Raw genomic sequence first — 16,214 nt, 5'->3', positions numbered from 1 at the left:
AAATATCATCTCCCAACACAATAACTATGCATTTGACTGTTTTAGACCTGTAAATGAGCTCTATAAAAATTGACTGAAACTCTTCGACAAACTGAAGATTCAATTATTTTTTAAAAAATAAGGGCATCATTGGAGAGGAGAGTGATAAATACAATACATTAAAATAGTGGGTGTTATTTCTTACTGGAAGTATGACTGCCATAATTTGATGTAGAAGGAATGCTAAATAAGCATGTCATTCATATAGGTAAAGATGACTTCATTAAAGTCATATTCCTGCCTCTGGAATTTTTTTTGACATAGAAAAATAATCACCATTATCATCTTTAACTTCTAGCCATGACCAATTGAATTTATTCCTCACACTCACATCTTTAACTTTATCGATGCTCGACAAGTCTGAATTGCGATCCACGAACAGCTCAGCCATTGTGAGAACATTAGAATAATGTAGCAATGATCAAACTTGATTTTCAATCAGTAAATGACAGAGAAACAAAAACTTAAATAAATATGACTTCTGGCCAATACACTGAATTATTAAGTAGAAGTGAATTATCAAGAAGAAACTTCGGCAGGCGTAGCGGAAAAATTCAAAGAATCGAAATGAAGGTAAATCGCCACAAAACAGCAAGCTCGCTTGGGCTTGAGCAAAACAATGGCAGAAAACGTCCTGATTTGCACGGGAATTAATTAGGCTACTTACCATTGTTCCTTATAATCAGGTACTCAATCAGTGAAGAAACGGTCAACCAGTTTGTTTACAACGTGAGGCAATCGGAATGTGCTTGTAGCAATCTATCCTAATCTAACTTTCGATTTAAAGGTGTCTCCATCATCTACTAGAGATGTTACTTCCGGCATTCGCATTTTATTCTTTTTTATAATTTTAAACCCCAGCTTGTAATTGTGGTCAATTTTGGCTTAGACGAAACAGTGAAATTTATCGCTCGGCGGCTCAGTTAAAATTGGCTACCGTTGGGATCACGACAGGTTGGAAAGTGAAAAAATAATTTAACGAAGGCTGTGTGAAATTTCACTGGAATGTGTTCAGTCACGCCAATTCTAAAAAGCGCCGCTTAGCCTTGGCAATAAATCCATCGTTAATATTAACGGCTCCCATGAGCTATGCGTAGCGTTATGGAACACTCCTAATTACTATACGGTCATTCGACGACGATTTGTGAATTCTTTCTTTCTTCACTTCTTTCTTTCCTTTTTTTTAATATTTGAATTTGACAAATTGACTGATTTCAGTTAATTGACTGAGAATTTACAGGTCTACTGTTTCCCTCCCAGCCAGGGCCAGGACAAAACCAAGTGATCTCATTCCAAGACAAAGACAGAAAGCATGTTGGAAAACAGATATTAGGGGATAGAAGACACAGTATGTACCTCCCTGCCCACTATGGGGGGGGGGGGGGTATCCTTGGACCAAATTGACCTCACTGGAATTTGCCTGTAACCCGGAATTTTTTTGCTCCAGACCGGAGTCATGGCATCACTGTGAAGAGGTAGGGATGGCTTGTTTGGAAGGGTTTTACGGCGCTTGCAATACATTTAGTAGGTTATATCAACGCCAGTAAAAAGGAAGAAAATTGGACAGTAAAAAACATTCTAGATGTACAACTAAAAGGACTTGAAAAAAAAGTAAGGGAAATGGATCAAAATGGGGAACAGGTGTAGATTCCAAGACCATATAATCAGTGCATTTAGTTTGAGATCACCTAAAAGAGGGACATCAGACAGCAAGTACCTTCAAGGAAGGTCGGGAACCCCACCCAGTAAAAAATGTTTTGTCTGTAAGGGTCTCACGGCGCTTGCAACACATTAAGGTCATATCAGCGCCAGTAAAAAGGAAGAAAATTGATAGTAGAAGCATTCTAGATGAGGAAAAGTAAGACGAGGGAAAAAGGTTCAAATAGGGAACACTACTTACGTCTGAGATCAAACTAAAAGTCTCATCCAGACACAAGCACAGTTCTCCAGTTTAAAAAGCATGTTAAAAGAATAAAACAAAATAACTACATAACAGAGATGAAATACAAGGAAAAAATATTATCTCCCAAAAATAGCTATACATTTGACTGTTTCCCTCTCAGCCAGGACAAAAACCTCTTCCAAGACGAGACAGAAAGCAAGTTGGAAAACAGAATAGGGGGGGGATAGAAGACAGGAAGTAGGGATGTAAATGCAAAGTTGAAAAAAATTCTGAAATTCTGCGAGCTCATTTCAATAGTCTAAACTCCAAGTGACACACCAGGAATGAGGTGATAAATGGCCTTGTGATTGTGACAACATTTTTAGGACTTTTGAGTGATAAGTCTCAGAATAAAATCTAAATTATTTTGTTTATGGATGGATTTTAATGATTTATGTCTCCTTTTTGTCAGGAGGAAATACCATTATTTGGTGTTGTTCATGCTTAAGTCAGTGCCCATTTTGTATTATCCTTATCTTTATGGATTAAACAGGGTTAAATTAGTTTGGGATACTGAAAAAAATCAGAATTTTGGAATTCTTAACTTATTTTCACTGCACGTAATCCAACACCTAAACTTTTATATCAAAATTATATTCAGGTCAAAATATTACCCCCAATGACTGAATGAATCTGACAATAATAAAAACTCGTACTCAAATTTCAACAGCCATATCATTACTAAGGCCAATTTTGAGTTTTGAGATTGGAAAGATGGTCACCTCCCGATATTTATCATTTTCTCAGGCCCCAAACCCTTCTGCTAATAACAAAGGCAATAAGAAGTACATTACAATTAAAATACTACATTAGGTTTAGAATCGTGTTAAAGGCCCTTTACTTTATTGGTGTAGCTTTCAATGAGAACAAACAAATTTGATTCTTTCCCCCACCACAGTCAAACGTTCGTGGCAGTCTCAACCAGAAATGAGACCCCATAGAAATTTCTCATAAAGACCAAGGCTAAGGGAAATGTATCTTCAGACTCATTATGACTGAAATGAATTGCAACACACAGGAATTACTTACAGAAACAGAAATACATTCCAATTGAGCCTTAGGAAGAAAGTGTAACAACAACTCAGAACTCATCAGTTATGAATACTCGATATATATCCACCATCTTCTACTTTCGATTCTGCAGCCCATGTTTTGCTTCCGGTAAACTAAAAATAACCCTCCTTGTTTACACAACAGATGTGAATCTAGTTCCGAATTAAAATTAGGAAAATTCGGAAATTCGAACGCTATCAATCCTTAGTACTTCCGAATTAAAATTCGGAAGCTGTCGTGGAAATAAGTTGAATGGTTAAATACACGTATAATCATAACTGACACAACAGTAGTGTAAATTAAGTGTTTCAGTACATTGAAAATGGATATTCACTACAAATTCTCTATATGTACAGCAGTATCTCTTATCACAAAGAGTTGTTGGTAGTGAGGTATTAAGAAATATTTAAATTGTTTGGGGAAGCTAGAAAATGTCTGAAAAATAGGAAATCCTAATAATTCTGAAAGATTTACATCCCTGAGGAAGTACCTCCCTGCCCACTATGGGAGGTCAGGAACCCCACCCAGTAAGAAAATGGCAAAAAAACATAACAGCAGTAAATTTATGGAAAATCCCCAAATCCCACGGAAAATTACAATCACTCAAACTATAATAATAACATAAAAACATTGAAATGCAACTCGTAAGACATTCTGTTATAGGGTTTTATTTCATTTCACTTCCAAAACAGGATTATACTTTCAACATGACTCATGCATACATTTTGATATGCCATTATAAAACGTTATGCACTAAGTAATTACTCAAAAATTTAAAACAAAATAGTAGAGGATAATACGACTTACTGTTGATCAAATCAAAAGAAAGATGGCAATGAGAACCCACAATATGTATCCTCAACTTCATCAAAATACCAATTAAAATCCATTACTCCTTAACAAACAACACCCCCATTCAAATTATCTTTTAAATGTGGATCCCAAATACCTAGGGCCGATAAAATCTTAAGAAAAATGATCTATTATGATCACAGATTACCTGGTCATCCCCAAAAGAACACAGTGGATTTCCAATATGGTTTTGAAGAAAAGTTAAAACTAAAATTCAAATGATAACTACCTGTAGAATTAAGCCCATTCCCCCAATATCACAAGATATTTTCAATTTAACTGTTATGTATATATTCAGACCTGACAATTTTGTTTTAAAACCATTCAAAACCAAAACCATTTGCAACACCATTCATATAAATCCATTCAAAATGTTTATATCATTGTTTAAAAAAACCTACATTAAAAAATCAAACACACAAACAAGTCATATACACAATAAATACATTACAAAAATGGAACATGAGGATGAGTGTGGCTTTTAGTCTGTAATGGAGAATGAGGATGAACGAGATGATTAAAAAAAATTGTACAAAAATGAGGTAATGAACATTTCACATTAAAAAAAAAGAATGTTCTATCATCATGCTATTAAATAGCGTGGACATACCAAACTGATGTACATCCACACCAGAGCTTTCATTTACACAACACACTAAACAGGCACCCATTCCACACAACACAGTAAAGAATATGGTTGAATTCCCAACCATATGTAGTCTTAAATCAAATGTGAAAATCAAAACGCCAGCAAAGAAATGACCTCACTGATGTGTGAAATTGGAAGAAAGAAAAACAATTCGCATGAAAAATGTATTTTAGTCTTTAAAAAAAAATCTCTGAAGCAAAGGCCAGATACTTGAGCCTTGGAATTTAAGCCGCCGTCTTAAGAAGGGAGGGGAAATCTGTCTCATCAAAACGGGGAGCAGTTTCCTTCTTGTTACCAAAACCCCTCGGGGCACCTCGACCTCCACGACCACTACGGCCTCCTCTTTCCATGCCTCCCCGGCCTCCACGACGTCCACGGCCTCTCCTGGGATTGTCGTTGAAGGTTATGCGGATGTCAGACAACAACTGTTTGTTATCACGACTAAGATGATCACTGGGGTCACCCTGGTGAAGAGGGGAGGGGAAAAAATAATAATCATACAGGTCATTCTAAAAACACAGAAATTAAGTAGCTACCTTATCCACAGGGGCCAATCTGTTTGTTTGTTTGTTTGTTGCTTTAGGTCTCTTCCAACACAATTGAGGTTATATGAGAGACCGCTGAAACAAAAAAACAAGCAATCTAACAAAAATAGTACAAATGTAAATCAAAATCATAACCTAAAGATATCATAAGCTAAATTATAAATAACCAAGAACAAACAGGCAGAAGATTTACAGAAAAAAAAAATATCCCCTGTCAAAAATACAATCACAAACCAAAGAAGCAGGATAGGCTAGTAAAGAGAAGAAGAAACGACATCACTATCAGATCGTACACCCATGCGAACATCATAGGTATATGATTCAAGGGTGATGCTCCCATCCAACCACCCGCGGGGCCAATCTGTAACACCAGAGCCACAATGCAAGTAAAACTATTACAATGCATCCGCCATAACAACACCCATATATCCAGAATAGAGATATAGACTGTTGTATTATTAAATACCATCAAATGTAGACCTGTAAATGAGCTCTAAAATTGACTGAAACTCTTTGTAATTCATCGACATAGCGGAAAAATAAAAAGAATCGAAATGAATAGTAAACAGCAAGCTCGCTTGAGCAAAACAATGGCAGAAAACTAATTTGCGTGGGAATTAATTAGGCTACCATAGTCCCTTATAATTAGGTATCCAATCAGTGAAGGAACTAGAAATGGTCAACCAGTTTGTTTACAATGTGAGGCAATCGACATGTACTGTAGCAATCCCTAACTTTCGATTTGAAGGTGTCTACATAACGCACTTCCGGCTTTCGCATTTTACTTTTTTCAACCTTTACTTCCCTCCAGGTAAATGTGGTCCATTTTGGCTTAGACGAAACTGAAATTTATCGCTCAGCAGCTCAGTTAAAATTGGCTACCACTGGGATCATTACAGGTTTGGAAAGTGAAAAAATAATTTCACGAAGGCTGTGTGAAAACACTGGGATGTGTTCAGACACAGCAATTCTAAAAAGTGTCGCTTAGCCATGGCAATATATGCTTAGCCATGGCAATATATCTATCGTTAATATAAACGGCCCATGAGCTATGCATATCGTCGTGGAACATTCCTAATTATTTTAGGGTCATTCGACTATGATTCATAACATCTTTCTGTCCTTCCTTTTTAAAACTATTTGAATTTGACGTATTGACTGAGAATTTAAAGGTCTACATTAAATGAAATAAATGTAAACAAAAAGAAGAAAATAGAATAGACAAAATATTCTAGATCTACAGGCAAAGCACCCAAGAAAAAGTAAGACGGGAATAGGTTCAAAGTTGTAGGGAACAGATGCAGATTCCAAGAGCATACAATCAATGACTTAGTTTGAGACCACCTAAAAGTCTCATCCAGACACCAGCACAGGATCCCATTAAGAGGAACACACTGTTTACAGAATACATAATACGTAACAGATGTTTTACAAGGAGAAAAATATCTCCCAAAACGAAAACTATACATTTGACTGTTTTCCTCTCAGGTAGAGTATCTGGCCAGAACCAGGACAAATCCAAGAAACCTCATTCCAAGACAAAAGACAGAAAGCATGTACAGATACAGGGGGAAAGAAGACACAGTAAGTGACTCCCTGCCCACTAAGGTAGTTATGAACCCCACCAGGACCAAAGCAATTGACAAAACATAAAGGAGAGTAAACCCTTTAACAGAAAATATCTGACGTTTGTTTGTTTGTTGCTTTAGGTCTCTTCCAACACAACTGAGGTTATATGAGAGACCGCTGAAACAAAAAAACAAGCAATCTAACAAAAATAGTACAAATGTAAATCAAAATCATAACCTAAAGATATCATAAGCTAAATTATAAATAACCAAGAACAAACAGGCAGAAGATTTACAGAAAAAAAAATATCCCCTGTCAAAAATACAATCACAAACCAAAGAAGCAGGATAGGCTAGTAAAGAGAAGAAGAAACGACATCACTATCGGATCGTACACCCATGCGAACATCATAGGTATATGATTCAAGGGTGATGCTCCCATCCAACCACCCGCTCTGACATTGTTAATTGTGTATGTATCCAATCATCTTCGCCCATCTAGTCAGAGACTACACTTGACATGATTTGATTTTGGGACAAAAAAAAAAAAGACTATCACTAAACCACCCTTGCCACAATCAACGATACTTAACTCGCTTGAGACCATGGAATCTTCTTACCTCGACAAGCGTTGATGGTTTTAAAAAACCCAAGTTATACGTACTGAAGCCATTTTAAAAAAAATAAAAAACAACAAGAAATTATCCAAATCCAATAACACATCTCGGATCAGAAGCTAAGAATATTGATCCTTCTCCCATCTCAATTGACTTGACCTAAATCTCCATAAAATCGAAACTAGTAATTGAATATCAATACTACCCCCCTGCACCATTCAACGACAAAATGATTAACGTTGAACATAAGTCCAACATGCACTTAAAAAGAAAAACATGAAATGCGATCCCACATAAATCTGTCTATACAGCCGGCAACCGGCCCGGGATGTGTCCCAAGGAAGTTAAAGAGCATTTCTTTCGCAATGTTGGCAGCAACGGTGTCAAAGCCAACTATACTATCTCTAATTGGTCATAAATATCTGACTCGACATTAGGCATTAGTACTCAAGAAAAATCACTGTCATTGAAAAATGTCATGGAAGTAACCCTAAATGCCCTTCAGCTCTCATAATCATCCATCACTGGTGTGAAGTGACCAGTTACAAACATCCAGAAAGTAAAAGGTACAGTCAAGAAGCAGAATCATGACAAAGAGAAAAAGAATCACAGGGATCAAGGGAGAAAATGAGAAATAGACTGGAAGGTAAACTGGCCACTCACGCTTTCCTCAATATAAAATTGACATCATCAGGGCAATAATAAAAAGCAATAAAAAGTAAAACCTAGCTATATCAGACAACAATAATTGCAACTGATCTTAAATCTTAGAATATGTAATAGACAAATTTCTAAAATCAATGTTCAGTCAAAACCCATGGTTTAAAAAAACTATTACCTCGTCATGTTCACCATGGTCCTGGCTACCATCCAGCTTTTTCTGGTATTCAACCCCTTGTTTCCACTGGGCAGAATCAACGCCCTCTCCAGCTTGGCGAATCTTGAATTTAGGCTTGGGCTTGTTTTGCACCTGGAGGGCCTTCCATTCATCCAATGTCATCTGCTGGGGTTGGGCATCTTCCTCAGCAGCATTGACTCCCTCAGCGTTTTCACTGCAAAAGGATAATGGAATATGAAAACTAGATCCAAGGAGTGCCAACCGTGTATGGTTGTGATGGCAGTGATAAAGATGCAGGATTGTTATAGCAGTGGATCAGAACTTCCTAAATCAAAAATGTGAAAAGGAGGAATTGGACACCAAAATGAGGACTCAACTTGCCTTCTAAACTCCCATTCGATTTGCATTGCATCAATCTCTAACCCATTCAATATCCCAACAACATACATAACTACAGTGGAACCTCCTGATAACGACATGCCTCGGGATCAAGTTTTTATGGCGTTATTCGGAGGTGTCGTTATTCAGAGGTTTCCAAGATGGCGGACAAAGTGGGTGTGGTAAGAACAGTGGGACCAGTTTTTATTAATTGTAGTGTATTCCTCTTAGAGGGTTCTTGTGCGTGTGTCTGGATGAGACATGTGCGTGCTATTATACAGTCCGTCATTCTGCCCTAGAATTCCCTCATCTTGACTTTCTGAGCTTGGCAGCCCTGACTACTGACAGTTTAATTCTGCATTCTGTTTAAAATTCTGCACTCCCATCATTCATGCAGCCATCACAGTGGATTAGACTATTACACTGGAACCTCCCAATTACGACACCTCCGAATAGTGACAACCTCCTGATAATGACATTGGCCCGTGGTCCCGATTTTTTTCCTCTAATTAAGATCAGTTTTAAAAACCTCCAAATAACGACGCACTTTTTGATAAAACCGAATAACTACATCATTTTGGCGATTTTCGTAGATATCTGATACTAAAAATCAGGGCTGAGAATGACTGGTCACAAAAAAGGAGGAAATTTTTCATCGTGAAGATCATCTATTTTTTTGTTTGTTCGTTTGTTGCTTTAGGTCTCTTCCAACACAATTGAGGTTATATGAGAGACTGCTGAAACAAAAAAACAAGCAATCTAACAAAAATAGTACAAATGGAAATCAAAATCATAACCTAAAGATATCATAAGCTAAATTATAAATAACCAAGAACAAACAGGCAGAAGATTTACAGAAAAAAAAAAATATCCCCTGTCAAAAATACAATCACAAACCAAAGAAGCAGGATAGGCTAGTAAAGAGAAGAAGAAACGACATCACTATCAGATCGTACACCCATGCGAACATCATCTATGCGACCGTAACCTATAAATTAGAATTTCACTAAAATTTACTGAGATGCGATCCAACATTTGTCTCGCAGCAATTTCTGACACAACTCGGTGGAATTTCAAAAGTTGAAAGTGTAATTACAACATTTGGTGGTTGTAGTAGGGATGATGATGCTGTGGTGGTTGTAGTAGTTAGTGGTGGTGGGGATAATGTGGTAGTGATTGTAGTAGTAGTGGTCGTATGGATGATGGTGTGGTGGTGGATGTAGTAGGAGTGGTGGTAGGGATGATGATGTGGTGGTGACTGTAGTAGTAGTGGAACTTTCACCCATGATGGTGATGTGTTAGTTGTAACAGTAGTGGTGGTAGGGATGATGTGGTGTTATTTGAAGTAGTGGTGGTAGGGATGATGATGTAGTGGTTTTGGTGAGTGTTTTTTATTCGGTGATGATAATAGCAATTTGTCAAAAAGGAGGAAAATGTTTCGGTCTATCGATCAAACACAAGCAAAATAACAGGAACATAGTTTTTGTATTAGTATATTACTTTTACTAGTATAAATCCATTCTTACCATTAGACATAAATTTACTTTTTTAAACATTTAATGAATTGTCCTTTCCACATGTTAAAGGCCTACAATGTTTTTTTCAAGTAAAAGTAGGTACCGCAAAGTCACGCAATGAATCGGTTGAAAATCTATCGTAAGCCCGTCGAAGTGTAGTAAGTTGGACTTTTTCAACAAATCGTTGTTATAAAGATATTAATAAAAGGAAAAGAAAATTTATATCTGTATAAACTTCAAAGTTCACTCTTTAATAATTTGTAAATGTTGTTTTGTTACGCTGTATTGTTTTTCGGCAATTACTAGAATGAACAGCTTAATTTTCTAACTTTTTCGTTACGATATCGGCGGGTGAACCACGCACCGGATTGCAGTGGTTGTAAACAAACTGGTCGCGCTTTAGCTGTGTGTGTCGTAGAGACTTACGGTTTTCACCACTGAAAAGAGCGGGAATTAAGCTTTACAAACATGTAACACAAGCTAAGGTTTATATCCGCGAAGCCGTCGAAATATCGTTGTGAAAGCGAAAGCTCTAATTTTTCACCCGACGCCGAATATAAACCTTGGCTTGTGTTACACCATCAGAAAGACAAATTTTTCATCAACAAAAACATATTTATGAAAAGTTAAAAGCAAAATCACAGCGACAGCGATTTGAACGCAACGACACCCTATATTATACCGTTCTCCTGACTTCTGAACTATGGCTGCCATTCCAATCGTTGAACTCGATGCAGATCTACCGGCTGGTCGTGAACTGCGGTCCGACTCAACGGACTGTGAAAAAAAAGACTCTCAAAAAGGATACTGACCCAATGTCTGTGCTAAGTAAGTGTTTTTGTTAATAAAATTAAATGCAGTTTAATTACCAAGATTAATTAAATATTACGTTCCATTTTCCTTTTTTGCCAGTGGGAGTAAGCACAGCTATGGAACAGCCTAACTTTGTTGTCCTCGATTCGCTACTTTACGCTGTTCTCGATAGGTTATTAGGCCTTGGTTGACCTAACCAACTTTTTTATTAGAGTAAGGTATCGTTTTAAAACTGAAAAATGACAATCTTTCTTATTTTATCACCTTAGTAACTTTATTATCCTTTCAACCGGGTATGCCGAGTCAAGTCAACGAAATCGACAGGCGACTTCCGGTTTGTTGTCAACGAATTGTTTTGCTTCGATACAGATGGGATTCTTTCAATTTATTTATAAACATTTCATACCATAAGTCACCTTGAATATTTTTTCATAGGTATTTTGCTTCTTATTACAGGAGATACTGGATATGATGCTCTAGCGGTCACATACTACGCAGGGACAAAAACATACCAGCTAACCAAGCCATGTCGGGATACTTCCAAAAACACGGGAACCTTTTCAGAGGAAGACCGATCACAACACTCCCTGTGATCCTAAACAAAAACTTCACAACACTTGGACAAAGCATGTCTCATAACGGCAGGGGACCTTGAAAATCTGAGAACCCTAGCAGAGGACCGGCAATATTGGAGACACCTCACACAGGAAATACTGGAAACAGCCAAGGCGACCCGATCTTTCGGTCGAGACGCGAAAGGCATCTAAGTCAAGTCAAGTCATTATATGAGCTTTATTTGTAATTGAGCTTGGTATTTGATATCAGAGCATCGTATTGTATATGCAAGCAAAGTTTCATTCCGTTCCATGAACTGAGAAGATTTTTACGCTGTGTTATTCAGAGACGCCAACTTTAAATTTGGCTCACAGGAGTTTCAGGCACCACTCGTAGGAATTTCAATGCCGAAAGAGGAATTTCCGCACACAAGAAAAAGGAATTGGAATGGTATTGTGTTTACATATTATTGTATTGTTCTAAATAGATAACTGATTAGAATTATAATATGATACATAAACACATTGCCAAATACAATCCCAAAGTTTCCTTATTTCAAATGAAGTAAAGCTCCAAAACCTAATGGTAGACTTTGTAGTACTGTTGGTAGGAGGATGATGTGGTGTTGGTGGTTGTAGTAATAATGGTAGTGATGATGAAGATGTGATAATCGTTGTTGTTAGTGGTAGTGATGATGATATGGTGGTGGTGGTTGAAGTAGTAGTGGTAGTGATGATGAGGTGGTGGTGGTATAGTGGTTGTAGTAGTTGTGGTCGTGATGATAATGATGTGGTGGTGGTTGTAGTACCGGTGGGTGATGAATATGTGGTGGTGATGGTGGTTGTAGTACAAATGGTAGTGATGATGAGGTGATGGTGGTTGTAGTAGTATTGGTAGTGATGATGTGGTGGTGATGGTGGTTGTAGTACAAATAGTAGTGATGATGATGTGGTAGTGGTGGTTGTAGTAGTAGTGGTAGTAGTGTAATGATGATGTGGTGGTGGTGGTTGTAGTAGTACTGGTCGTGATGATGATGTGGTGCTGGTGGTTGTATTAGTAGTGGTAGTGATGATGATGTTGTAGTGGTTGTAGTAGTAGTAGTAGTAGTAGTAGTAAGTAGTTAGTAGTAGTAGTAGTAGTAGTAGTAGTAGTAGTAGTAGTAGTAGTAGTAGTAGTAGTAGTAGTAGTAGTAGTATAGTAGTAGTAGTAGTAGTAGTAGTAGTAGATGTATGATGATGTATGTGGTATGTGTGGTGTGGTTGTAATAGTAGTAGCGAGTAGTAGTAGTAGTAGTAGTAGTAGTAGTAGTAGTAGTATAGTAGTAGTGTGAGTAGTAGTAGTAGTAGTGGTAGTGGTAGTATAGTGTAGTTGTAGTAGTAGTAGTGATGACGATGTGGTTGTGGTGGTTATAGTAGTAGTGGTGGTAGTGATGATGTGATGGTGGTGGTTGTAGTAGCAGTGGTAGTGATGATGATGTGGTGGTGGTGGTTGTAGTAGTAGTGGCAGTGATGAAGATGAGGTGGTGGTGGCTTGTAGTAGTAGTGGTAGTGAGGATGTTGTAGTGGTGGTTGTAGTAGTAGAAGTAGTGATGATGATGTGGTGGTGGTGGTTGTAGTAGTATTAGTGGTAGTGATGATGTGGTGGTTGTAGTAGTAGTGGTAATGATGATGTGGTGGTGGTGGTATTGTAGTAGTGGTGGTTGTAGTAGTAGTGGTAGTTGCAGTGATGATAATGTGGTGGTGGTGGTTGCAGTAGTAGTGGTAGTAATGATGTGGTGGTGGTGGTGGTTGTAGTAGTAGCAGTAATGATGATGTGGTTGTGGTGGTTGTAGTAATGATGTGATGGTGGTGGCTGTAGTAGTAGAGGTAATGACGATGTAGTGGTGGTGGTGGTTGTAGTAGTAGTGGTAGTGATGATGATGTGGTGATGTAGTAGTGGTAGTGATGATGATGTGGTGGTGGTTGTAGTAGTATTAGTGGTAGTAATGATGATGTGGTGGTGGTGGTTGTAGTAGTAGTGGTAATGATGATGTGGGGGTGGTTGTAGTAGTAGTGGTAGTGATGATGTGGTGGTGGTGGTTGTAGTTGTAGTGGTAGTTGCAGTGATGATGATGTGGTGGTGGTGGTGGTTGCAGTAGTAGTGGTAGTGATGATGTGATGCTGGTGGTTGTAGTAGTAGTGGTAGTGATGATGATGTGGTGGTGGTGGTTGTAGTAGTAGTGATGATGATGATGTGGTGGTGGTGATTGTAATGGTGATGGTAGTTGTGGTAGTGGTAGTGATGATGATGATGGGGTGGTGGTGGTTGAAGTTGTGGTAGTGGTGATGATGTGGTGCTGGTGGTTGTAGTAGTAGTGGTAGTGATGATGTGGTGGTGGTGATTGTAATGGTGATGGTAGTTGTAGTAGTGGTAGTGATGATGATGTGGTGGTGGTGGTTGAAGTTGTGGTAGTGGTGATGATGTGGTGATGGTGGTTGTAGTAGTAGTGGTAGTGATGATGTGGTGGTGGTGATTGTAATGGTGATGGTAGTTATGGTAGTGGTAGTGATGATGATGATGTGGCGGTGGTGGTGTAGTAGTAGTGATGATGTGGTGATGGTGGTTGTAGTAGTAGTGGTAGTGATGATGATGATGTGGTGGTGGTGATTGTAATGGTGATGGTAGTTGTGGTAGTGGTAGTGATGATGATGATGTGGTGGTGGTGGTTGAAGTTGTGGTAGTGGTGATGATGTGGTGATGGTGGTTGTAGTAGTAGTGGTAGTGATGATTGTAATGGTGATGGTAGTTGTGGTAGTGGTAGAGATGATGATGATGTGGTGGTGGTGGTGGTTGTAGTAGTAGTGGCAATAATGATGATGTGGTGGTGGTTGCAGTAGTAGTGGTAGTGATGATGGTTGTAATACTAGTGGCAATGATGATGATGTGGTAGTTGGAAAAAAAAGGGGGGGGGGGGGGGGATCCTTGGAACAAATTGACCTCACCGGAATTTGACGGAAGTTGCCCGGAGCCCGGAATTTTTTGCTCCAGACCGGAGTTTTGGCATCACTGGTTATTTGATGCTCGTGATTCATCTGTGGCGTGTTCGCGTTAATTTTACCCTCAAAATGTAAAATTTTATCCCAATATGTGTTTTTATGTACTTGTAAGCATCAGATTTGAATTCAGTGCATGAAAATACATAGACATAGCAAGTTTCAAGGTATTCTGAGCATTGGTTTCAAAGTTATGGTCAATTATTCGATATTTGTATTTTTGTGGACATTCTGCGAAATGGAGCTTTTCGCCAACTTCGCCACTGCATTTCAATACTTTTTTATTAAACAATCACAGTAAAAAAAAAAAAGATCAAATTTCAGTCCGAGAAGTTTCACCAGTTTACGAGTGAATTTCATTGCACAGTAGCATTGCGAACTTCCAGTATTTGATAGGAGATGCTGATTTCTCGTAAAAAATGACTAAGTCCGAACTAATTTCTCTCGAATTGACATGGGTATAAAATTTTTACCTTTCACTGTATACCTTTGAAATTATGTATTTGGATAGAAAAAGTTGTATAGAATATGAATATGTTTACAGTTATTAGTTTATTCCCATATATTTTTTGCAATCTTGTTGTGAACATTGTGTTTTATGCTGTTTGAAAATTGTCGCTTATTGTTGGAGTCCAAAAATAAATTTAAAAATTCATAACTTTTAAAATTTTTGTCCGATTTTGATGATTTAAAGACTGAAGTTCTAGTTTTGCTGTATTCTATCTGACTGTGTAACGCAAAAAGAGCTATACTGCATTTGAAAAATCACTTTGTGGTACCTAATAAAAGGCCAGAAAGTGTTGTTTTGTTTTGATTTTTACTTTATAAAAATATTTTGTTGGTAACCGAGTGATTATTCAGCTTATATATACAACCCAAGAATTTCTCAATTTAAAACCAGAGAGAGAGAGAGATAGAGAGAGATAGAGAGAGATAGAGAGAGAGAGAGAGAGAGAGAGAGAGAGAGAGAGAGAGAGAGAGAGAGAGAGAGAGAGAGAGAGAGAGAGAGAGAGAGAGAGAGAGATAGGAGAGAGAGAGAGAGAGAGAGAGACTTTTCTACCAGAATAGTTTATGTATTGGTCCTATGAATTCTATATATATAAAAAAAAAAAAAGAAAAAGAAGAGAGAGAGAGAGGAGAAGAGAGAGAGAGAGAGAGAGAGAGAGAGAGAGAGATCAAAAAGGCACATAGGTACCTACACAGAGAAATAATCCAGACCCATTTGTCCCTCCCCTTCAACCATCAACTAGCTAATCAAAGAACACCACCGGTCTTCTGTATCAACGGTGACATCTGGCGCCATTCTGTCTGGCCCGACGTCATAAAAACGGGACAGACACCAAATTTCACGAGACTGAGCACAGGTGTCAAAATATGACACAAGACATAATGGTGATTTTGTGGTTTTGAGGAAAATGCTTGACACAGCAAATTCAGTGGGAAAATGCTCAAAATCACTGTTTATTTATCCAAAAAATTTTTTTGAAAAAGGAGGAATTGTGATGGGGATGGGCCGAGATAAACTACCATTTAGGCGGAAATCCGCCTTTAGGCGGAAGATACTCAGCCCTGAAAAATACCGAGTATGAGTACTCAAAGATAAAAACGATTCCAATGAGAACGCAGCTTTTTTATGACGAATCTTGGCTGATAAGCAGTAATAAATAAAAGCCAAGGTATAAATCTAAGTGTAAGTAAACACAAAATCTTGGAGAATGTTATATTATGTGGTGATAGAAGTAGTAGTGGTAGTAATAATAATAATAGTAGTAGTTGTGTTGTTGTGGGAGGAGGAATTTTATCCAACTCGCAGCGT

The 16,214-nt window shown here is 37.9% G+C and overlaps 1 protein-coding gene across 2 annotated transcripts in view; it reads right to left on the bottom strand.

Annotated features, from left to right (window-relative positions):
- Positions 1-3,686: 3,686 nt before the first annotated feature.
- Positions 3,687-16,214, bottom strand: part of LOC144980629 (intracellular hyaluronan-binding protein 4-like) — a 32,211-nt gene continuing 19,683 nt past the window's right edge. For both annotated transcript variants that reach the window (XM_078928313.1, XM_078928309.1), the window contains 2 exons: positions 8,104-8,317; positions 3,687-4,999 (listed from right to left, as the gene is read on the bottom strand). In XM_078928313.1, coding sequence (XP_078784439.1) covers positions 4,760-4,999; positions 8,104-8,317 — 454 coding nt within the window. In that variant the 3' untranslated portion in view covers positions 3,687-4,759. The remainder of the gene's footprint in view (positions 5,000-8,103; positions 8,318-16,214) is intronic.

Source organism: Berghia stephanieae, chromosome 1 (assembly GCF_034508935.2).
Source record: "Berghia stephanieae isolate SIO BIC M18660-M18661 chromosome 1, UCSD_Bste_1.3, whole genome shotgun sequence".
Taxonomy (NCBI): domain Eukaryota; kingdom Metazoa; phylum Mollusca; class Gastropoda; order Nudibranchia; family Aeolidiidae; genus Berghia; species Berghia stephanieae.
Note: the sequence above shows the minus strand (reverse complement) of the source record. Positions and strands in the feature narration are given on the sequence as shown.